Raw genomic sequence first — 26242 nt, 5'->3', positions numbered from 1 at the left:
CGAGGTGGAAGAGGATAGCTTCTTTTTCAAACGACGGAGGTGATCAGTGAAGTGCCGCAGGGCTTGGTCTTGGGCCCGATCCTATTCAACATCTTCATAAGGGACTTGGCTGAGGGGCTTTGAGGTAAAATAACGCTATTTGCCGATGACGCCAAACTATGCAATGTAGTAGGCAAGAACACAACAGACAAAAGCACAGTGCCTGACTGAAACTCAATGCCCGACAGTATGGTGCACAACCTACTCCTACTAGAGCACTGGTCCAGGTCCTGGCAACTAATTTTCAATACCGAAAATGTAAAGCCATGCACCCTGGCAGCCAAAATCCATGCAAGACTTACACCCTTAATGGTGAGATCCTAGCAAGGACTGTAGCAGAACGTGACTTAGGGGTGATCATCAGTGAGGACATGAAGACTGCCAAGAAAGTGGAGAAAGCTTCATCTAAGGCTAGACAAATCATAGGTTGTATACGTAGGAGTTTCGTCAGCCGTAAGCCCGAAGTCATTATGCCATTGTATAGATCCATGGTGAGACCCCATCTGGAATACTGTGTACAATTCTGGAGGCCGCATTACCGCAAAGATGTGCTGAGACTTGAGTCAGTCCAGTGAATGGCCACCCGGATGGTCTCGGGACTCGAGGATCTTCCGTATGAGGAACGGCTGAAAAAATTGCAGCTATACTCACTCGAGGAACACAGAGAGAGGGGAGACATGATCGAGACGTTCAAATATCTCACGGGCCGTATCGAGGTGGAAGAGGATATCTTCTTTTTCAAAGGCCCCACAGTAACAAGAGGGCATCTGTGGAAAATCGGGGGCAGGAAACTAAATGGTGACCACCAGGAAATACTTCTTCACCGAAAGGGTGGTTGATCGCTGCAATAATCTTCCGCTACAGGTAATTGAGGCCAGCAGCGTGTCTGATTTTAAGACAAAATAGGATCGCCAGTGGGATTTCTTCACAGAGAAAGGTAGGGGAGGGTTATTGAGGTGGGCAGACTTGATGGGCCATGGCCCTTATCTGCCATCTGTTTCTATGACGTGCCTCTTGCCGAAAGGTTCTCGACACACGGTACAGCACTAGTGCTGCATGTCTAGCAACTTGCTGCTGCCATCACTTATCTCTCGAGATGCCTGCCTTCCTCGTCTTCTCTCCCCACCCCCGGACCAGCAGAGGCAGCTCAGTGTGCATTTAACTTCCCCACACAGCTTCCGCTAGCATTAGTTTAGATGTGGTTCTATCAGGCAGCCTCTGGGCCTTTGCTAGACTGGCCTGCCTCTGACGAAAGAGGAAGTTGCATTATCGAAGTGGATTGGCCTAGCAAAGGCCCTGAGGCTGCTTGATGGAACCGCGTCTAAACTAATGCTAGTGGCAGCTTTGTGGGGATGTTAAAAGCATAGTGAGCTGCCACTAGAGAGGAGAGGTACTGTTGGAGACAGGGGGGAGGGAAAGAGAAGGGTGTTACTGGACCTGCCAGAAGGGGAGGGAAAGGAAAGGTGCTGCACACTAGAGAGCTAACGGGGATAACGGGAATCCTGCGGGACCCGCAGGTTCCCCCTTCGGGTCACAGGGATCCCGTGGGGACACCCCCTAGGGTCGTGGGAATCGTGTGGGGATGCCGCCGAGGGTTGAGGGGCTCCTGCGGGGCTGAATGTACTCAGCTGCGAGGTTCCTCTTCTCCCTACCTACCCTGCTGCAGCACACAGCTGACTGGAAGTCTTTCCAATGTCAGCGCTGACGTCGGAGGGAGGGCTTAAGCAAAGCCCTCCCTCCCTCCGACGTCGGCGCTGACATCGGGAAGACTTCCGGTCGGCTGTGTGCTGCGGCAGGGCAGATAGGGAAAAGGCAGTGGCGTACTGCGGGGAGGGCGGTCTGGCCCGGGTGCAGCACAGTTGACCAGGTCCCCTTACCTTTGTGGTGCTTCCCCCGACCGACCGACAACAGGCCCGATCCGACAAACCTCCCTGCCCTGTAGCCACGAATCTAAATTACCTTCTTACAGCAGCTGTAAGAAGGTAATTTAGATTCGCGGCTACAGGGCAGGGAGGTTTGTCGGACCGGGCCTGTTCTGTTGTCGGGCGGGGTAAGGGGGCAGGGAGAGAGAAAGGGAGGAAAGGTGGAGTGAAGAGGAAAAGACGCTTAAGGGAAATGGGTAAAACTGAGGGGGGAGAAAGATGCTGAAAGCACTGGGGAAGACAAAGGGGTGGAGAAGGATGCTGAAAGGACATAGGGAAGCCGGTGGGGGGGGAGAAAGACACTGAAAGGACATGGGGGAGAAGGATGTGGAAAGGACATGGGGAAGACAAAGGGGTGGAGAAGGACAATCCTCTTAGTGGTAGAGCCAAATGCAGTAACATCTGTGGTCCTATAGTGGTGGATGATAGATAGATTTTCCATTCAGTGTTTTTTAGGCAACCTAGAGATCAGCAGAAGCAAAGTTTGTGGGATTACTGATCTTTAATAATGGCAGCTCAACTAATGTGGACAAAGCCTGTAGAAATAATAAAATGATGAAATATCACAATGCAAAGCAAAATACTTAATTTGTGGTAGGTATGAGCAAGAGAGGTTGCAGCATGTTTTTATCCAAATATTTTCTTTGAAAATGTTGGGTTATGCTGCATTGATTTAGGTCCCACACTCCTCTTTTTTTTTTTTTTCCCCAATTTTTTATTTGGAGAAACCATGAGGTGAAACGGAGGTGCTCTGTATTGAATAATAAGGGGATCATTGAGTTTGCCAAGATAAGTGATGCATGTATTGATATAAACAAACAAGTTTATCCAAATAAGTGCTTTCTAGACTTTGAAGTGTGGTTATATCCATTAAGACTAACAAGGATATGATTGATTAATTGAGTGCTTGAAAATTGATCAAATGGACTAATATTTATGAATTTAAGAAGATTGGAATGCAGATAGTGTCCTTCATATAGGATTGCTTTATGACTGCATATCACATGATAGATTGTTTTTTTTTTGGGGGGGGGATTAAATGACCTATGATTGACTTGAGTTGGATATGGCAGTACTGCAGAGTGCTTGTCATTGGTGTAGGCCAGGGGTAGGCAATTCCTGTCCTCGAGAGTCGGAGCCAGGTCAGGTTTTCAGGATATCGACAATAAATATGCATGAGATAGATTTGCATCTCAAGGAGGCAGTGCATGCAAATCCATCTCATACATATTCATTGTGGATATCCTCTCGAGGACCAGAATTGCCTACCCCTGGTGTAGGCTGTTCCACTCATTTCAGTCTCTTTTCCTCCTATGTAGGTTTGACTGTGTACTTATATAAATCAAAGTCCACATTACAGCAGACCCTCAATATTCACAGGGGTTAGGGGCAGAGCTGGCCTGCAAATAGGGAAAATCACAAATAATTTTTTGTGCCGGCTCTGACCCACTTGCACCTGTGCTGCGAGTTTCCGTGGTCATAGAAACATAGAATATGACGGCAGAAGAGGGCCTGCCCACTCAAGAACCCTCCCTCCCTGGTGTACTCCTCTGTCATGAATAACCTTGCAGCACTCCCACCTGTTTGTCCCATCGACTCTTGAAGTCAGCTACCCTACAGGCCTCGACCACCTGGCATGGAAGTTTATTCCATCGATCAATCACCCATTTGGTGAAGAAGTATTTCCTGGTGTCACTATGGAATCTTCCCTCCTTGAGTTTTAGCGGATGCCCTCTTGTTATCATGGGACCTGTAAGAAAAAATATTTCTTCCTCCACCTCAATTCAACCCGTGATGTATTTGAATGTTTCTATTATGTCCCCTCTTTCTCTACGCTCCTCGAGAGAATATAAGCATAGTTTGGTCAGACGTTCCGCATATGGGATGTCTTTTTAAGTCCTGAGACCATCCTAGTGGCCATTCTCTGGACCGACTCCATTCTCTTCACATCCTTTTGATAATGTGGCCTCCAAAACTGGACACAGTACTCCAGGTGAAGTCTCACCATGGATCTGTACAACAGTGGAATAACTTCAGGCTTTCGGCTGATAAGAACATAAGAAATGGCTTCGCCGGATCAGACCCTAGGTCCATCCAGTCCAGCGACCCGCACTCACGGAGGCCAAGCCAGGTGTTCCCTGTTGAGAAACCTTGTTTACTCGTATCCCTCAATGTGATTTGCGAGAAAGTGTGCATCCAACTTGCCCTTGAATCCCGGAATGGTGGTCTCCATCACGACCTCCTCCGGGAGTGCGTTCCAAGCGTCCACCACTCGTTGTGTGAAGCAGAATTTCCTGATATTTGTCCTGGGCCTGGTGCCCCTCAGCTTCAATCCATGACCTCTTGTACGAGTCACAGTGGACAATGTGAATAACGATGTTTCTTGCTCTATTTTGTCGAATCCTTTTAGTATTTTAAAAGTCTCTATCATGTCCCCTCGCAGTCTTCTCTTCTCGAGGGTGAGCAATCCCAGTTTTTCTAGGCGTTCTTTGTAGCTCAAGTTCTTGATACCTTTAACTAGCTTCGTGGCTCGTCTTTACACCCTCTCCAGCAGGGTTATATCCTTCTTTAGGTAGGGAGACCAGTGTTGGACACAGTATTCCAAGTGTGGTCTGACCATTGCTCTGTAAAGCGGCATTATGATGTCCTCTGATCTACTCGTGATTCCCTTCTTTATCATGTCCAACATCCTGTTTGCTTTCTTTGCTGCCGCTGCGCATTGTGCTGACGGCTTCAGGGTCCTGTCTATCAGTACCCCCAGGTCCCTTTCTTGTTCGCTCTTGCCCAATGTTACACCTAACATTTTATATTCATGTTCCTTGTTTTTCTTACCCAGATGCATCACTTTGCATTTTTCTATGTTAAACTTCATCTGCCATTTTTCTGCCCATTTCTCTAGCTCCTTTTGATGCAACCCAGCATTTGTCTTGCCTTTGCTGAAGCATTCTCCACCTGATTGGCACCTTTCATATCTTCCCGGATGAGAACTCCCAAGTCCCTTTCTGCAGTGGTTCTCGCTGAGTTCACACCGTTTAAGGTGTATGTTCTGCATGGGTTTCCGCTCCCAAGATGCATCACTTTACATTTTTTGGCATTAAAGTTTAGTTGCCAAGTACTGTACCATTGTTCCAACAAAAGCAGGTCCTGCTACATAGTGTTGGGCCTGGTTGCGCCATTAGGTTCTGTTGCTCTACCAACAATGTTGCACAGTTTAGCATCATCAGCAAATAATGTGATTCTGCCCCTAAATCCCTGAGTTAGATCCATAACAAAGATGTTAAATAGCAGCGGGCCCAAGACCGAACCCTGTGGCACTCCGCTGGTCACCTTTGATGATTTTGAGGGAATACCGTTCACCATCACTCTCTGAAGTCTGCCGCTAAGCCAGTCTTATACCCATGCTGTTAGTGTTTTCCCTAGTCCCAATGAGTTCATTTTATTTAATAACCTACGGTGTGGAACACTATCAAAAGCCTTGCTAAAGTCTATGGCCTAATCTATGGCCTCAAAAAATCAGACCACATCAGCCCTTACTACAGAAAACTTCACTGGTTGCCACTAGAAGCGAGAATCATCTTCAAATTCGCCTGCCTCTGCTTCAAAACCCTAACTGGCTTGTCACCGATATATCTCTCTCACCACTTTGTGTTCCTAGGCACCACTCGCACACGCAATGCCTATCTGTTTACCTACCCATCCCCAAAGGGATGCACCTACAAAAGATTCCTTAATAGAACTCTCTCATTCCAAGCTGGCAGATGGACAGATTGCCTGACCATCTTCATCTCATCTGCCCCATCTTACTCTTACTTCAGGAAATCTCTCAAATCTTACCTCTATGATAAATTTCTTGAACCCCTCCCCCCCCAAATAACCAAACCCTACCACCTCTGTCTTACTCTTTAAGTCTCTCAAACAGTATTTTCACTGTATAAATATCGCTGCTGTAGATGTACAGACTCCTGCACTGTAATTCTGCTTTGTCTTCTGCTGTATTAATACCTATGCTAAACTATGTACAGTCCCCTGCATTGTAACTTGCTCTCAACTGCATAGTACATTCCCTTACATTGTATCATCGCTGTATATGTACAGTCTCTTACGCTAAACCGCTCTGAACTGTTTGTGGTATTGCGGTATACAAAAATAAAATTGTTATTATTATTATTATTCCACGACATCCAGGGACTCACCCTCATCTAGCTTTCTTGTTACCCAGTCAAAGAAGCTTATCAGGTTGGATTGGCAAGACGTACCCTTTGTAAAGCCATGCTGATGGGGATCCCTTAATCTTTCATCATCCAAAAATGTATCCAATCTGTTCTTGATCAATTTCTCCATGAGTCTCGCGATACTACAACGGAAACTCCCGTTGTATTCTCGTGAGACCATGGGAATTTACAGGATGGGTGCACAGCATGGCTCTGCTCGGGGTAGGAGCGTAGGATGATCACTCCTGCCCCTCGTAGCCGCTAGACCACCTGATAAGGTCTGGGGGATGTACGGGGCAGCGTTTTTTGATTAAAAATAAAGGCTAAAAAAATCACATAACTGAATTTGCGATTGGGGAAACTGAATCGAAGAGGGGGCTGTAGTTTACTGAAGTAGTGTGGATATTTGTCTTAAATTTTTTTTGTGTGTATTTACCACTTACAAAACATTGTGGTCAAACTTGGCTTTTAAATCTGGACAGTGTGACCATGTGATTCCCTTATTGAGAGCTGAACACTGGCTTCCCATAGACTTTGTTTTAATTTCTTAATTTTGTATAAAATCGTTTATAAAATTTCTTTTTTTATGGGCTCGGCTCAATTTTTGTCTTAACGTTTTTGTCACATACCACCCTGCACTTGGGCCATCAATATTTGTCTCCCCTCCAAGATGTTTCATGAAGTACATTTTGGAACTCTAGTGTAGAACCCACACTGTATAGAGCCAGGAAGTATGTCCCAAACAGGTGTCGTGTCCATTGTTAAAAGCTCTCCTAAAAAGTGTAATTTTCCTAAAAAGCATTTGATGTATGACATTGACCCCTTTTTTCCTGGGGGGGGGGGGTTTAGTCAGTCAGTTGTTTGCTTGGACCCGAGACATATCAAGCTAGGGTTGACTCTGTTCTGTTAAGCTGTATTTTCCTTCTGCTGTTATGGAACTCTATTGTAACTGTAAACCACTGTAGTTTTTGCCTTAAGCACTCAGATGGAACCTTGAACCTCTTGTACACTAGGATGCCAGAAGTGATTTTAGTAACCAGTGGATCAGAAAAAAGAATGTTGGGCGAATCAGCTTTAATGAATTGCTTGTCCATATTTACTATAGAATACTTCAGTAATGTCATAACTGCTTTTTTTCTCTACAGAAACAATAGAAGATTCACAGAAAGCTTATCAAGAAGCATTTGACATCAGCAAGAAAGAGATGCAACCCACACATCCAATACGTTTAGGCTTAGCGCTCAACTTTTCAGTATTTTTCTATGAGATTCTCAACAGTCCAGACAAAGCTTGTTCATTGGCTAAAACTGTAAGTTGTGTAGAAGTCTTCATATCTTTTAAGCTGCATTTTAGAAATGAATGAGCTTTATATAACTCATCTGATTTTCCTTCTAAAAGAATTCACTATTCAGCTCAAGTGGAGCTAGGGCTGTATATAGATCATTTTGCATCCTGAGCCTTTTGACTTACATCCATCAAGGATTTATTATACCTTCACCACTTCTGTGACTAGCCTTTCTGTTGCAGTACAACCTTTAGTTGGGGTTCACAGACAAACCCAGCACACACAGGACTACTTAGTGGCCAGATACTTCCTCTGGCTAGGTTAAGACTTGCTTGTGTGTATATATACACTGAGATTTTTGGAGCCAAAAATTGGCATCTCAGCTTATAGTTGAGTCAAATTTCTGGGCCCTCTTGCTGACTAGCGTGGTGGGGTGGGTTTTTTTTTTTTGTTGTTGTTGTTGGTTTTTTGTTATCCCAGGACAAGCAGGCATGATATTCTCACATGTGGGTGACGTCATCTACGGAGCCCCGGCGCGGACAGCTTTTCAAGCAAACTTGATTGAAGTTTCAAGTTTGCACACTGCACCACGCATGTGCGTGCCTTCTCGCCCACTAGAGGGCGCATCCCACCTCGTGGTCCTCAGTTCAAATTTTTCCGCGGAGCAAGAAAGCCCTGTGGATCTGAGCTCCAGTGTTTTTGCCTTCTAGCTGCCGCGTTTAGTTTGTTTTTCCCTTCGAATTAGTTCGCGGTACTCTTTTCCTTTCGTTTCTTTTCAAAAAAAAAAAAAAAAAAAGTCTTTCGTTTTTCGTCGGGTTCCGGGGGCTCCCGGAAGCCGTGGCCGCGGGACGTCGGGATGTTCCCGGCCTTCTTCTTTTTCTTCGTGGATGTCCCGTCCTGTTACGGGATTCAAAAAGTGCAGCCGGTGTGAGAGGTTGCTTTCCATCACTGACCCTCACCGGTGGTGCATTGTCTGTCTTGGGCCCGAACATCCGACAGACTCGTGTGATCGCTGTGCTACCTTCCAAAACAGGGCCCTCCGTCGCCGTAAGGCAAGAATGGCCGAATTGTTCGCCGTCGACGCGCCGCCTAAGGCCTCGACGTCGGCCTCGGCTTCGGCCCCGGCCTTGACCTCGGCCTCGGCGTCCTCGGGGGCCTCGGCCTCGCCTCGGCCCTCTTCCTCGAAGGCGTCATCAGTGAAGCAAGCTTCGGGTAAGTCCTCTGTTCCATCCCCTTCAGCAAAGAAGCCATCCTCGAGTCAGGCCAAGGCGGGTGGGTCGACCCCGGCCCCGCATCGGACCTCGACTCCGCACACCCCGAGGGAATACTCGAGACCGAGGTCGCCCTCCAGGGAGTGTGCCCCGGACTCGGAACTCCCCACCTTCGTGGGGATTCCGGCCTTCCAGGATCTCCTCCGAGCTCTGATCTCATCGGAGCTGTCGGGAGCCCTGGAAGTGTTGCAGCGTGCTGCGGTTCCGGCGGCCTCGACCTCGGCCTGGACGCCTTCGGTCTCGGAGGCCCCGGCCTCGGCTCCCTCGGGAGCCCCGGCCTCGGCGACCTCGGTCTCGGGTACTGGGACCCCGTTCACCTCGGTCTCGGCCCCGCCCCGGACCTCGACCTCGGGGGAACCCCCTGAGCGGAGTGTAAGGCCCAAAGAAAAGTTGCGCAGAGTGCGCCGTCTTTCCTCCTCTTCCTCCGGGTCTTCCAGACACGCCTCGCCCTCGACGCGACCTCGGACGGGGCGTTGATCGAGGAAGTCTAAGCGGCCCCGAGGCTCGCCTCGGCGCGACCGTTCCTCGTCGTTCGGGGGCGAGGCGTTGCAGGTGTCGGAGTTGCGCCTCGACAACCCGAGGCTCCTCCGCTCACCCCATGGGAAGTCTTCCCGGGCCGCCTCGCCGAGGAAACGGGAGAGTGTCCCACGAACCCCGGGGTCCTCACCCAAGGGTTCTGCGAGGAGGATAACTTCCCCTTCCCCCTCGAGGGCCCTCGAGAGGGGATCCTGGGATTCGGGATCGGTTAGGGATCCTCATTATTCCCATGAGGCCTCCCCCCTCTCCTCGGTGGGGCGGTCGAGAACCCCCTCTCCCCAGGCTAGGCCGTCCTCATTTTCATCCTTCGTTCAGGACATGGCCCAAGCCCTGGGGATTGACCTGATGGTAGGCTCTCGGTATTCCAAAGAATTTTTGGAGGAACAGGACCTCCCCATTCTTCCTAGGGAGGTGCCTAGACTCCCTCTCAACAGTGTCCTTCTGCAAACCTGGCTGAAGAACTTGTCAAACCCTCTTACAGTCACGTCTGTGCCTTCAAAAATGGAATCGAAGTATAGGACGATTCCCCCTAAAGGGTTCGATAAGGCGCAGCTCTCACACCAGTCTCTTCTGGTGGAGTCTGCTCTTAAAAAATCACAGCCCTCACGGGTTTCTGCGGCGGTTCCACCAGGCAGGGAGGGGCGGACCCTGGACAAGTTTGGCCGTCGCCTCTATTCAAATTCCCTGATGGCCACCAGGGTTCTAAATTACGCCTTCACCTTTTCCTCCTTTTTGCGCGGTATGGTGAAGGACCTTCCTCAATATCGAAACTCGTTACCGGACTCCCAAAGAGCAGGATTCGACAAGTTTATGTCCAACCTGTCTCAATTGCAGTTGTACCTATTCCATGCAGTGTACGACGCCTTTGAGCTGGTTTCGAGGGTGTCGGCCCTCGCGGTGGCCATGCGCCGCTTGGCCTGGCTTCGCACCCTCGACATGGACCCAAACCTGCAGGAACGCCTGGCAGACTTGCCTTGTGTGGGGTCCGAGTTATTCGACGAGTCATTGGATGCGGCGACCAAGCGCTTGTCGGAACAGGAGCGCTCCCTAGCATCCCTGGTCCGCCCCAAACCTAGGCCCCCGCCGCAGAAACCCTTTCGGCCTCCGCCGCGCCGATACCCTCAGAAGTCGACCCCGGCTTTCTCGAGACCGCCTCCGAGACGTCCGTCTCAGCGAGGCAGAGGGGGACAACCCCAAGCCCCGGCGCAGGGCCCTTCTAAGCCAGCGCCTTCCTTTTGACGGGCTGAGCGGACGGGGCGGGTTCCCCTCCGCACTTTCTCAGGAACCCCTCCCTATCGGGGGCCGCCTTCGGTTCTTCCGGGAGGCATGGACCGGGATTACCTCAGACGCTTGGGTGCTCCGGATCGTCTCCGAGGGCTACTCGCTCAACTTTGTGTCCTCGCCGCCGGACAGTCCCCCAAGTTTAGTCCCCTGCAACCGTTCGCAGCTACCGACCCTTATAACCGAAGCCAAAGCCCTCTTGAAGCTTCGGGCGGTCGAGCCGGTCCCCAAGGACCAGTGGGGTACGGGGTTTTACTCCCGCTACTTTTTGGTCCCAAAAAAGACCGGGGACCTGCGCCCCATACTGGACCTCAGGAAGCTCAACAAATTCCTGGCCCGGGAGAAGTTTCGAATGCTATCTCTCCCGGTTTTGTACCCCCTCTTGGGGGAAGGGGACTGGATGTGCTCCCTCGACCTGAAGGAAGCATACACCCATGTTCCGGTGCACCCCGCCTGTCGAAGATTCTTACGATTCCAGGTGGGGGACCTCCACCTCCAGTACAGGGTACTGCCCTTCGGCCTGGCCGCGTCCCCACGAGTATTCACGAAGTGCATGGTGGTGGTTGCAGCAGCCCTCAGGTCACGTGGACTCCATGTGTTCCCTTACCTGGACGATTGGCTCATCAAAGCCCCGACCAGGGAGGGGGTTATCTCAGCGACCCGACAGTCTATTGCCTTCCTGCAAACTCTCGGGTTCGAGATAAACTTTCCAAAGTCTCAGTTGAGACCGTCGCAGTCTCTTCAATTCATAGGTGCGGTGCTGGACACGGTGCGCCTACGCTCCTACCTGCCGACCCAACGGGTGGAAACCTTGGTACGGATGAGCCGCCAGGTCTCCCAACTATCGAGGGTGTCGGCCAAGCGCATGATGATGCTGCTGGGCCATATGGCCTCGACGGTACATGTCACGCCGTTTGCGAGGCTACACCTGAGGATCCCTCAGTGGACCCTCGCGTCCCAGTGGCGCCAGGAGTGCGACCCGGTGTCTCGCCTCATTTCGGTAACTCCGCCCTTGCGGAAATCGCTGCGTTGGTGGACAGACTCTTCAAATCTGTCCATGGGGCTATTGTTTCGCACTCCGCCTTTTCGCAAGGTCCTGACCACGGACTCCTCGGAGTACGCGTGGGGAGCCCATCTCGACGGTCTTCGCACGCAGGGCCTGTGGTCGTCAGAAGACCGTCAGTGTCATATCAACGTGCTAGAGCTGCGAGCCATCTTCCTAGCACTTCGAGCCTTCGTTCACATATTGCAGGACCAGGTGGTCCTCGTCTGCACGGACAATCAGGTGGCAATGTATTATGTGAACAAGCAGGGAGGAACAGGGTCATGGCCCCTCTGCTCCGAAGCTCTTCGCCTCTGGGAGTGGGCGGCCTCCCGGAACATCTTCCTCCGGGCGGTCTACATCCAAGGAGAACGGAATTGCCTGGCGGACAAACTGAGTCGACTTCTGCAACCGCACGAGTGGACTCTACACTCAGCAGTTCTACGCGAGGTCTTCGCTCGCTGGGGAACGCCACAGGTGGATCTGTTTGCCTCTCCGGAGACACACAAACTACCACTATATTGTTCTCGGATGTACTCGCAGGACCGTCTGGAAGCGGATGCCTTCCTACTCGACTGGGAAGGGAGGTTCCTGTATGCATTCCCTCCGTTCCCTCTGATCATGCGAACGTTGGTACACCTAAAATCGTCCACGGCCACGATGATTCTCATAGCACCTCGGTGGCCGCGTCAGCACTGGTTCTCCCTGCTGCTCCAGCTCAGTGCCAGAGAGCCTCTTCCCCTGCCTGTCTCTCCTTCTCTGCTGTCTCAGAGTCAAGGATCCATGTTACATCCCAATCTGCAGTCACTGCACCTGACAGCCTGGTTTCTTGTTCCCTGACTCCTCCGGACCTGTCTCAATCGGTGAAGGAGGTGTTGGAAGCCTCCCGCAAGATCTCGACGAGGCTTTGCTATGCGCAGAAATGGACCAGGTTTTCCACCTGGTGCTCGTCTTTTCACCTGGATCCGGTATCAGTTCCGGTATCCTCGGTTTTAGAATATTTGTTTCATTTGTCGCGCTCCGGCTTGAAAACCACTTCGGTGCGGGTTCATCTCAGTGCGATTTCTGCTTTCCACCAACCTCTGGAGGGACGCCCCCTGTCACTCCATCCCTTGGTGACACGCTTCATGAAAGGGTTACTCAGGGTTTGTCCCCCTCTTAAGCCTCCGTCTGTCGTGTGGAATTTGAATGTGGTTCTGGCTCAACTGATGAAACCCCCGTTTGAGCCACTCAACAAGTCCCTCTTGAAATTTCTGACTTGGAAGGCGGTGTTTCTAATTGCCCTCACCTCCGCCAGGCGGATCGGGGAGTTGCAAGCCTTGGTTGCGGACCCCCCTTTCACTGTCTTTCATCACGACAAGGTGGTTCTCCGCACCCATCCTAAGTTTTTACCTAAAGTTGTTTCTGACTTCCACCTCAATCAGTCCATTGTCCTTCCTGTGTTCTTCCCGAAGCCCCACTCCCATCCTGGCGAGACGGCGCTTCACACGCTTGACTGTAAGAGGGCGTTGGCATTTTATCTTCAACGCACCAGGCCTCATCGGAAGGTTCCTCAATTGTTTTTGTCCTTCGATCCCAATCGATTAGGGCATCCAGTTTCCAAGCGCACTCTGTCTAACTGGTTGGCCGCTTGCATTTCCTTTTGCTACGCTCAGGCTGGCCTTCCTCCCCCGGGTCGAGTCACGGGGCACAAGGTCCGAGCGATGGCAGCTTCGATAGCTTTCCTCCGATCCACTCCGATGGAGGACATATGTAAGGCTGCCACTTGGTCTTCGGTTCATACATTCACCTCTCATTACTGTCTGGACACTTTATCCAGGAGTGACGGCCGGTTTGGCCAGTCAGTTTTGCAAAATCTGTTTTCCTAAATTGCCATCCTCCCACCTGCCCTTTTTTGGTTAGCTTGGAGGTCACCCACATGTGAGAATATCATGCCTGCTTGTCCTGGGATAAAGCACAGTTACTTACCGTAACAGGTGTTATCCAGGGACAGCAGGCATATATTCTCACAACCCGCCCGCCTCCCCGGGGATGGCTTCCTTGCTAGTTATGGAACTGAGGACCACGAGGTGGGATGCGCCCTCTAGTGGGCGAGAAGGCACGCACATGCGTGGTGCAGTGTGCAAACTTGAAACTTCAATCAAGTTTGCTTGAAAAGCTGTCCGCGCCGGGGCTCCGTAGATGACGTCACCCACATGTGAGAATATATGCCTGCTGTCCCTGGATAACACCTGTTACGGTAAGTAACTGTGCTTTTTGTTTCGGGTTTTTATTTATTTTTTTTACTGCTCTCCCAGCTGTTGTTGACAGGGAAGTGAAGGGAAGCTGTCCCACACCAGCTTAGCTGTCTTCATTTCTGTCAGCAGTAGTAACCAAAAGAGATATAAGACATGCTGGGGGGGGCGTACAGGAGAATCAAATGGCAGTCACTTCGGGCAGATAGAGGGAAGATGGTAAAAATGATGCACACTAATGGAAAAGGGAGACATGCAGAACACTAAAGGGGAAGTAAGAATACATATAATTGGGGTGGAGGGGTTGTTCATTCCTCTCCATCTTTCAGATGTATACTTAGTTTATTTTGAGTGTGTATATTGTCTTTCCACCAGTTCAGTTCTCTAAAATCAGTTTGGTTCTCTTTTTAGGCCTTTGATGAAGCCATTGCAGAGCTTGATACCTTGAATGAAGACTCATACAAAGACAGTACACTTATCATGCAACTGCTTAGAGACAACTTAACAGTAAGTTACTAAATCTTTTGCATTCTTGTTTGTTTGTCGAACTAAAATAGATCAAATATCTTTAGTAAGGAGCTTGATAATTTGCCCTTTAAAGCTCTATTTTGGGAACAGTAAGTGAAAGAAAAGACATGAGTGTAATTCTGAAGCAGAGCTTTCTACTTGAAAGTTATTAACGTAGAATAAAATCTTTTCCATAGAAAGGAAAATGGTAAAACCAGAGGACATAATTTGAGGTTGAGGTGTGGTAGACTCGAGCAATGTGAGGAAATTCTACTTTATGAAGAGGGTGGTGGATGGCCTGGAATGTGCTCCCAAGAGAGGTGGTGGAGAGGAAAACGGTGACAGAGTTCAAAAAAGGCTGGGATGAACACAGAGGATCTAGAATTGGAAAATAATAGTAAATATTGATAAGGCCAGTACTAGGCAGACTTACACAGTCTGTGTCTGTATATGGGCTGAGGAGGGCTTCAGTGGCTGGGAGGGTGTAGATGGGCTGGAGTGAGTTTTGATGGAGACTTCAGTAGTTGGAACTAGTGCTGCCCGATTCAGGAAAAAAAATTTCGATTCAGCCCATTGAATCGATGATTTGATTTGATTTTCCTGCCCAATTGGGTGATTTTATAAAACATCCTGGTGGGTTTATTTTATAGCCTCTTCACCCCCTTTGCCTTCTCCTAACCACACTGGCGCTGTGGTGTAAACAAAATAAACAAAAAAGACTTTTCCTCTCTCTGTTAAATCCTAGCTCACGTTTACGGTCTAACAAAAGCTCTGGCAGGATACACTTTTCAAATCTGACATATTGTAATCACAAAACAGAAAATAAAATTATTTTTTCTACCCTTTGTTGTCTGGTCAATATTTAAATCTTGGGCCCAGACTCTGGTTGTCTTCTGATAACCTGCTTGCCAGGGTCTCTTTTTTTCTTTTTTTTCTTCTTTCTCTGTGCTAACCATCAATCTATTATTCTATCTCTGTCCTCCTCTTTCGTTTCCCTTCCCTCCCTTGGAAGTCTGGCATCTTTCCTTTTTTTTTTTTCTCCATCTCCAGCCACAGATCCATCTTTTCTCAACTACCCTTTCATCCAGCATCTCTCCCTCCTTCCCCATCACCCAAGAGTCCACCATTATTTCTCCCTTTCTGTTCCCAACTACCCTCCTATCCAGTATCTCTATCCCCCTCTCCACACTATTCCTTGTGTTCAACTTCTCTCCCTTTCTGTTCCTTCCCTCCCTAAATCCCATTATCCATCATCTCTCTCCTCTGTTTTTAGACCCATTATTTCTTCCCCCCAAAGTACAGTATATGCACATATGTTTGAACCCCCCCTTCCCTCCCTCCCTCCGTGTGCTTCTACACTAGGGCCCCCATCCCCCGAAGGCCTGTGTGTTCCCCTGTCATATTCGTGCCTCCCTTTACCTGATTGCAGCCTGCAGAAAGGATCATGTGTACTTTAGCGATCCTTGCAGGTTTCCGTAGGCCTCAGGAGCTGTCGTCCTTCTGCCGCGATCCTGCCCCTCCTTTGACGTCGGAGGCAGGATCACGGCAGAGGGGACGACAGCTCCGGAGGCCTATGGCAACCTGTATGGATCGCTAAAGTACACGCAATCCTTTCTGCAGGCTGTTCTCTGCCGCAATCAGGTAAAGAGAGGCAAGGGGGGAAGCTGGACACTGCAGCACTTCCCGACTGACTCTCGCCCTCTAAAGCAGGAACGGCAGCGCCGGCTAGCAAGAGGCAGCGCTGCCGATCCTGCTTGAGGGGAGAGAGTCAGACAGTGAATCGGGAAGCCGATTTTTTTTTTTTTGGTTTGTTTGTTTTTGTTTTGTTTTGAATTGATTCACCCAAAATGAATCGGTGAATTGATTTGAATCGGGCAGCACTAGTTGGAACCCATGCACAGTACCAGGTAGAACTTTGGATTCTTGCCCAGAATTAGCTAAGAAGAAGAAGAAAATTTTTTAATTGAATCAGGTTGGGCAGACTGGATGGACCATTTGGATCTTTATCTGTCATCGTCATGTTGCTTTTGGTCATTACAGCATGCAATTGCCACATTTATATTCTTGATTTTAAAATCACTTTTCATAATAGTTTTTGCTGTGCTTCAAAGGCCTTTGGGGGGTAAGGTTTGGGTTTCCCCCCGATTTTTCACTCCAAGGGTTTATGGTTCAGGTTGTACTCTGGTACAGAGGATTTAAGCTAGTCATTCCCAGGATCAACCAACAATGGGCACACCATAGCTATGAAACCTTGAGATCTGGAGATGACATGCTGCCATTTGGATTTCTGCCAGATGAGCAGCACCAGGTCTTGGAAGAAGTCATTGACTAAAGCTGGTTTAAAGGCAGAGAAAGTGAGGTGAAGGTTAAGAGTGGACTTCAGCACAGTTCTCAACTTGGTCCTTAGGGCTTCATAAGTCCATGCAAATATTTTAAGAAGTGTGTGAGGACTGTTAACCATTATACTAGAGCTTTTGAGCCTCTGTATTTAGGGCCAGCAAATTAAATTTTATTTTTCATGTCATTGTTATACTACTTTTAAAATCTGTATCAAAGCAGTGTATAGTACTGGCACATTTTCTGTGCTTAATGATGAACAAAAGGAATGTGAAAATTTTATATTTTTAGCATATAAAGAAGAGTAACATATATTCTGAATAGAGGCAGGATAGGCAAACCCTGTGCACGGCAAAAGATGAGAGCTGAGTTGTAGCATTAACAGGTTGTCCAAAATGGGGGGGGGGAGGGGTGGCAAAATCCAGAATGTGCAAAAAGCCATATTTGGCATTTAAATTCCAGTCACAAGAGACCACAAATGAGCAGATGACAATTTTTAATAAAAACGTGGAATAGCCTGCTTTATATAGCCAGTAAGGTTGCAGGCATGCCATTTAGTCTGAGATCATGCATAAAACAGGTTTGAACTTCAGGAAAGCTAATTATATACTTGCAGCTTAATTCACAAGCCCAGCTCTTTTGGTACTGTCCCAGATACCTTTTTAAAAATCTAAACACACATTTGCTGTTCTGATCTTGAAACATTGAAATTGCTTAAAGGTTGAGGGTTTTTATTGACTACAGAATAAAGGTATTAATGCAACTAAATTTAAATCAACTTCTAGCAATCTTTTGGGCATATGTTGGAACTACATTTAGCTGCCAGAAGAGGGATGGAAATCATCATTTGAATCCTTCAGCTTTGTGACCCCCCCTCCCCAGTGAGATCACATTTTCAGCTGCAGTTGCTCAGTTTGTGGTACCTTTTTTTTTTTTGCTGGGGAGAAAACCCAAGTTAGGTGGTATTATTCAGAGCTGCTTTGAAGGAAGACACACCCAACCATAACGTAATTCAAAACAACAGTTAATGTACATACTAAATGCCAGCTTGGTTTAAATTCTTGTAACTTATAGAAAAATATGCTTGACTGTCTAAATATGCTTGACTTTCTAGTTATGGACATCAGACACTGCAACAGATGACTGTGACACTCAAGACCCAGGAGACAATTAAAAATGCACATTGGGTCTCTCCTTATCAAGAAACCTTTTTACATGGCTCCACATCACTTGGATTTCCTGTAGCCAAGAAAACCCATCCATATGTATGGAAATCCAACAGTTTAGTCTCACATTGCAGCTTTGGGGAACTTCATTCCTTGATATATATAATTTTTTTTTCTTTTTTTGCATCCCGCCCTTCCTGGTGTGCAATAACTGCTGTAGAAAAGTATTAATAGCATCACATCAAACAACTATCTTCCAAATATTTAGAACTAAAGAGTATTCTCTAGTTAAAAAATAATTTGAAACAGTTTCTGCAAGTGACTTGTTTCATTATTACAATAAAATATGGATTGGCTAACTGCAGCAGAACTTACACCTAGCCTTTCCCCATCCCTTCTACAGTATTTTTCAGTAGCCTACATTCATATTACTGTATTCTCTACAGTGTTGGGCCAAATAAAACCTTGGCATTTCTGAACTGAGCTCATTAGGTTGTGTTCTGTAAAGCAGGGGTCACTATTGGGTAGTGACAACATGGGACTTTGTCTTTAACTACAGTTGTTAATTCACAACCTCTAGTAAAAATTCACTTACACTCCTGCTCTGTAGTTCTGATATTCAGTTCTGCTGTGTACTATAAGCATGTTTGTATCTGCATCCAGGCAGTGCTGTTTGGCAGACAAGTGCATGTCTTAATACAATGGAATGAGTTAACCAATAAACAGTCCAGATATAATTTTGTACTTTTCTGTGCAGGTTTGTACATAGGTGGGGGGGAGGGGGAGGGGGGCAGGTTTGTCCATCAATTGTTGGATTATTTTGCTAATCATTGATTGTAGTCCCAAGAAAGCCTTGTGAAAATGTTATGACCCATGTAATAGCAAAAGTAAAATAAAAATTTACATTTTATAAACCAATTTACTGCTGCTTTTTACAAAACTGCATGCTGTTTGCTTAGTGAAACAGAATACTAAAACATCTAAGGCAGGGGTTCTTAACCTGGGATCCATGGACCCCAAGAGTTCTGCGAATAAATTTCAGGGGATCCATGAACTTAGATGGGGAAAATTCATAAACTTTATTTTCATTGACCTTTTTTCATTCATTCATTGAATGAAAAGCTAAATTTTCAGTTTTTAAGTTGTCTTCTAGAGACTCAAAAAAATTAACTAATAAATCACTAAGATTAGCATAATCAGAATATATTTTTGATGCACCTTTTTCTGAAAGCATGTAATTGATCAACAGTTTGCATTTAGTATATAAATTTTTCTACCTAAATATTCATACAAGCCATTAATCTTATGATTGCATTCAATGGACCCCCTTGTGTCTGTATTCCCTTCTCTGCTTCTTTGCAAGAAGGGATCTGTAGGATCAGTTCTCAAAGGGGTCCATGGCACAAAAAGATTAAGAACCCTTGTTCTAGGGAAATATTTTAAAAATAGCTTCAAGATGATGTTCTCCTAATGTAACTGTGTAATGTGGTAATATTTGCTATGTAGGCAGTACATTCTCCTTAATGTGCATCTAATCTGGGAGGTTTGGGATTAAAACTGTTGGCTTGGCTCAGGTGTCCTGACATGCTTGAAGCAGCATTCAGAACCTGCAGATGGCTTTAGAGCACCATGGTTCTGTATATATGAAGTAACCTTTTGATACCTGGATTCCGACTTGTCTAGCCTTAACCAGGCACACATCTACCTATCACAGGATGGGGACTGTTGGTTCTCTAGGTTCACTGATAGGTTGCTTTAACGGGCATATTCTTCTAACTCTACAAACAGGCAAGTAATTCTCATCCTATCTGAATGTTATGAAATCTTGTCTGCTGAACTTGAATCTTTATTGAATTTTCTGTAAGGGATTCTATGGCTTGCTATAAAAGGTAAATCAAAGGAAATATGAGCTGAACTAGACAAACTTGCCAATTACTATGCCCATTTGGAGTTCCTAAGTTGTGTACATGACTTAAAACATGTTTCTGTTTTGTTTTGGGTTTTTTTGTTTTTGTTTAGTTTTTTTTTTGAGGGGGGTGATAAACAGCATCTCCACAGTAGTGCCGAGACTTGCAAGGCTCATGAAACTGATGATTGAAACACTTCTGTCGATGCTGGTTGTCAACATGTCGATATAATAGATGTCCCATTCTAGTATTTAAACTTTTTTTTGTACTTTGCTGTTCATGTATTGACTTGCTGCTGTATAAATACTCTTTATAAATAAACTTTTTCCTGCTTATCCTCTCCTTTGTAAGGCCTGTCACATTAGTCCTTGTGTATAACATTCTATGTGGATGTACTGTTTAGCAACTAAATTATGCTTGCAGTCTTGGAAACCATTTAAGTCCTTGTAGAGCAAATTTTATAAAGCATCTAAACATATGTTAAGTGGTATTGTACAGTGCAAGGGCTTTTTGTATTGCTTTCACTTGACATCATTGGCATCTATTGTGTACATGTACAGCTTAATACACACTGGTATGAATTGTAAACAGGTCCATATCTGCACTGGATGTGTGAACATTGCTGTATTCAGCTAAAACAAATTGATCATGGTATAAAGTAGGTATAAACTATAAAGTAGGTGGTTCCTGAAAATCTAGAACCCCCCACTAAAATCAGTACTTTCCTTTTAGGAGACCTCTCCTCCAAGGCATAATTGCATCTTAAGTCACTTAATCCTCTGTTGCCCCAGATACAAAATAAGTACTTGTATACTGCCTTTATTGTGGTTATACATTCAACGTGGTTTACATATACAGTATACAAGTCCCATTTCCTTTACTTTCCTTTGTATTCCTTAGAAAGTGGCACCTTGTAAAAATGTAAATTCTTCCATGAATGAGAAGCATCTTAAATTTAGAGAATGTCATGGGGACACATTTTGTTCCCTTCCCTGCACACTATGCCTTAATCGCACAAGCCTTGAACACTTATGATTTTAACGTGTTTGAGGCTTATGCAGATGAGGACAAAGCTTGCAGGAATGGGAAGATTCTGTGGGCATAGGAAAAATTTGTCCCCGTGTCATTCTAATCTTAATCACTTTCCCACTTCAACCTTGACTACAGCAGTTTTTTCTGCAGGCCAGTGACCTGAGGTAGTATAAACCCACACTTGAAGCTCCTTGCTTATTAGCATAGGATGGCAGCACAAACCTGGACTAGCTGTTTGACTTGACCTCTTTGTGCTGATGAACACTTTTCTTGTAGGAAATTTAGGAGTTTCTTCTGCATCCCTATAATTAGTCCGACTCGGTTTCTCATTGTGGCAGAGGTGATAGTAAATAAATATAACACTTAGCCCCCAAGTCTGCACCTGTCAATCCTGAAAGCCATTTTTTTTTTTTGGAGACTTGCCATTCATAAGCCTTCCCCTCCTGTAGTAATAGTACCAGGCTCAACTTTCACAAGATTCTGAGGCTTGCCTTATCTAACACCACTCCTGGATTACCCAACCTATGCTTGTCCCTTTTTTACAATTTTAAAAGGGCTGACAGGGGAAAGGTATTAACTCGCCCAATGTTGAGAACTAGCAGAAGGAGGCAGGGAAAGCAAAATTACTTACCTGTAGTATATGTTTTCTGAGGACAGCAGGAATATAGTCTCATGTGAGTGATATTCACAGAACCTGGTATGGACAGATAAGTATTTTGTTGCTTTCAATTTTAGCACTGCCTGTACCATGCATGTGCTAGTACCTTCCCACCTGATGTCAGCTCATGTGACCTACAGCTCTGTAGATGAGGCCCTAATCTCGTAGTACATGGCATTGCAATAATCAGTTAAATATAAAAATAGAGGAACCCCTAGGGTGGTCCATAAAATTCAACCTTAGTATGTTCCTCCACAAGTCTATGTTCTATCTCATGTAGATAAGGTTAAAATCTGAAGTAGATTGGGACAAATTTACAGGTTGCTCATGGTCCTGTTTGTTCTAAATAACTACATGAACAGGCTATACACCCCTCAGCTCTTTCTATCTCCAGAGGAGATCAAGGAAAAAAAACTACCAGACACAAAAGTAAAGTTTAAACATTCAAGGCCTTGGGAATTCTTGGCACCCTACTAACTGGTAGGAAAACCACCAAGAATATCTGGCTATGTTAAAGGTTGTGGAAATTTTGGCAGCATGCAAGAATACCACATCGGCAAATAGGCTCGGGGATTTGCATATTGATGAAGCTTTATGATTAATGAGAAGCTAATAAAGAACCGGTAAAGATGCAGCAAACATGATGTGGTGAATCAAGCCTTCCAAGAACATCTTAGCCATCTTTGTTGCTACAGGTGATGCATTAGTCGCAATGAAAATCAAGATGGACAACTTGTAATTGTGCAGAGGCAAAAGATATTCAACATGGCCAGATTTCATGCTGTACTTGCAAAGGAGGAGAATAGAGCATGAGAAGAAAATTTGTAAGTTTGCACCCAAAGTAGAGGCAAAATGTTATTGTCAGTAGTTCTACACAGCCAACTGCTACCTTCTAATTAGTGCATTTTCCAGTGCAATAGGTGTGTCATTTTAGACAAGCGGATTATCTCCCCATGGCGTGAGCCATATGCAAAAGGAATCCATGATGGATTTTTTTCTGTGTCCCTTCTACTTCCTTGGGAGCTCTACTGCCATCTGCAATTTTTCCCTCCTGTACATGAGCTGGAAGGAGTGTTTCTGTTCTCCACTCTTCTCTTTAATTCAGAGGTGGAATTTTTTTTTTTTAACACCTTATTCGGTGTTTTCAGTGCTCAGATTTCACCTTTATTCCAGTTGTGCCTGCATGGAGAAGCAGACTCTGGTCTGCAGCTGACAGGTCGATTCCTGCTGATACCTGTTAACCAGCCTGCACAAGTATTTTTGGAGCTTGGGGCTGTCCTCGCTTGTCATTCTCACCTACTGCTTTTCAGGGTTTGAGGAGAGAATGTTTGAAATCTGTAGGAGGCTCAGTGGTATCTTGCAGAGTGTCGGCTGCATTATCATCCCCCCCCCCTTTTTTTGTTTGTTTGCATGCCCATTGGGTCTATGGGGGGGGGAGGTTTTGGTTAGGCATCGTGTCCGACTGGCAGCCTGAAGATCAGCATTGGAGAGGTATTTCCAGATTAAGGTAGCGATTCTTCTCATTTCCAGCTGAGGCAGGCTGCAGCATGTTGCCAACACAGGTTACAGTGAGTACGTCTGTCACAGCCTCTGAGATGAATTGGGGAGTGTCTGAAATGCAGGTTTTTAAGGTCCCTGCATGTTGGGGGCGTGGCTTGGAGCACGCACAAGATGGAGGTGTGATCATGACGCTCCTCTAACCCGGGCAACGGTTCGAAACTTTGAAAGTTTACTGTGGCTTTTTTCCCCCGAAGTGTTGGATACAAGTGCTGTAACATGGCTAGTACACGCCAATCTAAGATTGAATCTGCTTTTGCGGCAGGAGGGATGGCGAAACGTCAAAAACATGATCAGACGCCGCCGTCGAAGGTTCCTCTTCCGGGAGAAGCAACGGAAGTACTCGATAAAAATGAAATAATGGCTGAATTGCAGCGTATAAAACAAATGCTTCAAGACAATGCAAACAATATAACTGAAGTGAAAGAAGAAGTGCTGAACCTAAAATGACAAATGGAAGTAGCTAACAAACGAATGACGACCTTAGAAAACAAGATGGAGCGAATGGAACTCTCTGAGGAGTGTTGTAAGAAGGACAGTCTAACTGTTAAGGAATTAAAGAAACAACTTGAATATTATGAAAATAGAGGTAGAAGAAAGAATGTAAAAATTATTGGATTAGCTAAAGGTTTGGAAGGGGGAAATGCTATCCAATTTTTAGAAAACCTTTTGCCTAAATTATTGCAGTTAAATTCAAAACATCCCCTAGAAATAGAACGAGCATACAGGATTCCATTAAAACGGTCAGCAAGTCAAATGAGACTAAGGCCTTTGATCTTCAAGTTATTAAGATTCCAACATGCTTTAGATATTTTAAATTTGGCTAAAGCTGATAAAAATTTAAATTGCAAGGGATCCAAGTTGTTTCTCCCTGATTTCGCTAAAAGCACGGCGAATACAAGGAAACAGTTCCTCATGTTAAGGCCTCAACTGAAAGAAAGAGGGATCAAATATGACTTGTATTACCCTGCAAAAATGAGAGTAACAAGTGGAGACAAGTCCCTATATTTTGAAGATCCGGAAAAATTAAAAGACTTTTTGTCAAATTCTGAGCCAATATCTATTTAAAAATAATTACTAACCTGGACTTTGCATTATTTATGTGGTTTTTTGAATAAAGTAATTTACAGAAGAGGAGGATCTTTAAAAAAAAAAAAAAGACTAACATTTCAGGTTTGGTTGGAAAAGGAACTATATGAGTATAATAATATTTAAATAATATGAAATTATAAGAAGGAAAAAAATAAGCAATGAGAGACTTAAACAGCAGAATCTTTTGAACGTTCCTTATAGACGAGATATTCATTTTCTGAAAATATCAACTTTATTAAGAAAAGGATATCTCAAATACATCAGATGTAAGGCTGTATGATAAAGAATGAGGAGAAGACGCACAGAAGAATGCAGATTATATCAGATTTCAAGACGACAGGAAGGAATTGTTCTACATCCTGTGTTCAAAATGTGCCCATGATTTTCAAAGATACATCAGCATGTAGAATTTAATGTGTGTTGAAGGTGTCAATGGAATAGTCAAATTGGAAAAAGGAGACAAGATTTCTGCATTTTGAAATGGTCATGGTAAAACATAAAAGGATATACAGGTTAGATAGGAAATATGACTTGGAGTTGAGTACTGTTGTATGAAGTTTATGGAGATGATTACATTTTCATTTATAGGATATTAGGGGGAAAAAAAAGAGAAAGTTCATCTTGTATATTTTGGAAATATGAATTGTTTAATAGAAAATATGATTCTTCTCTTTGATTTCAAAGGTTCTATAAAGTCTAACTTGGATTATATTGAATAGGATTTTAATATATGCAAACAGTGAACTGATTTAATGTCAATGTTATGAATTGATAGTCATGTAAAACATGGAATAGTTTTTAGCTGAAGGTTTAAGGGTTGATTGAGAATATTGTCTTGATTACAAGGATCATATATGTATTTCTTCCATTGAAAATGTAGTAAAAAGATTTAATTGGAAAAGATTTAAAATGGTCTTTATGAAAAATTTATTTAATACAAATAAGTAGGATTACATTATAGCAGGGATAATTATTAAGGGAATGCTTGATTTATTATACATTAAAGTATAAGTCTATTACTTTTAAATATTGTTAGGGGAAAGGTGTGATGGAAGTTGCCTGGGGAAGGGGGTATTGTGATTACTAATCCTATGTGTGTTCCAAGGCAATCAATTTATGTGGGGAGGGGTGGGGGGGAAGGGAGGGAGGTTTCTTCAAAATCAGGGATGGGAGGATAGAGAATGAAGGGATCGAAGAGGAAAAATTTATTTTTTAAAGGTTATAAACTGTAATGGTGTGTTAATCATATTAATTTAAATATTGTTGGATTATATATTTGGAAATAGATGGAAATTAAAGTATTTTCATTGAATGTCGATGGCCTTTACCATCAAAAAGAAAAAAATGTTAGCTTTCCTAAAGCAGTGTTTTTCAACCTTTTTTGGGCAAAGGCACACTTGTTTCATGAAAAAAATCACGAGGCACACCACCATTAGAAAATGTTAAAAAATTTAACTCTGTGCCTATATTGACTATATATAAAGTAATTCTCTTGAATAGGAATCAAATAAACACAAAGAAAGTATTTTATAATGCTGCCACCGCCAACAACACCGTTGGCAGCGGTGGCACTCAAGTGGCTAAAGAGCCGCAGTTTGCCGGCCTAGGGACAACACTGGAGGGTGGCCAGCTGTGCACCCCCTTGGGACGTAAACCCGGGGTGGGGCAGACCGCCCCCCCCACCCTGGTATGTCACTATCTGTACCTCACTCCCTCCCTATGACCAAAAATTCTCCTTTCTTCTATTCCCCGTGTACACAACCATCTCTTTCCCTCCCTTCCTCTCTCCAAAGTCCATGCCTTCTGTGTCCAAACACTCATTCCCTCCCTTCCTCTCTCCCAAGTCCATTTCTTCTGTGTCCAAAAACGCATTCCTTCCCCCCACCTCAGCATCTCTTTCCCTCCCTTCCTCTCTCCCAAGTCCATTTCTTCTGTGTCCAAAAACGCATTCCCTCCCCCACCTCAGCATCTCTTTCCCTCCCTTCCTCTCTCCCAAGTCCATTTCTTCTGTGTCCAAAAACCCATTCCCTCCCCCACCTCAGCATCTCTTTCCCTCCCTTCCTCTCTCCCAAGTTCATGCCTTGTGTCCAAAACACACTCCCTCCCCCCTTTTGTGTTCCGTGTTTGCCTCCCAGCCCATCTTTGCAACTTTCTCAGCAAAACG

At 45.4% G+C, this 26242-nt stretch overlaps 1 protein-coding gene across 2 annotated transcripts in view; it reads left to right on the top strand.

The window, feature by feature from the left end:
• YWHAQ (tyrosine 3-monooxygenase/tryptophan 5-monooxygenase activation protein theta) overlaps window positions 1-20077 on the top strand; it is a 50326-nt gene extending 30249 nt beyond the window's left edge. For both annotated transcript variants that reach the window (XM_033938410.1, XM_033938411.1), the window contains exons 4-6: window positions 7318-7481; window positions 14234-14329; window positions 17781-20077. In XM_033938410.1, the coding sequence (XP_033794301.1) occupies window positions 7318-7481; window positions 14234-14329; window positions 17781-17840 (320 nt within the window). In that variant the 3' untranslated portion in view covers window positions 17841-20077. The remainder of the gene's footprint in view (window positions 1-7317; window positions 7482-14233; window positions 14330-17780) is intronic.
• Window positions 20078-26242: the final 6165 nt, after the last annotated feature.

This window comes from Geotrypetes seraphini, chromosome 3 (assembly GCF_902459505.1).
Source record: "Geotrypetes seraphini chromosome 3, aGeoSer1.1, whole genome shotgun sequence".
Taxonomy (NCBI): Eukaryota; Metazoa; Chordata; class Amphibia; order Gymnophiona; family Dermophiidae; genus Geotrypetes; species Geotrypetes seraphini.
The sequence above is the reverse complement of the archived record's forward strand: the minus strand, read 5'-3'. Positions and strand labels throughout refer to the sequence as shown.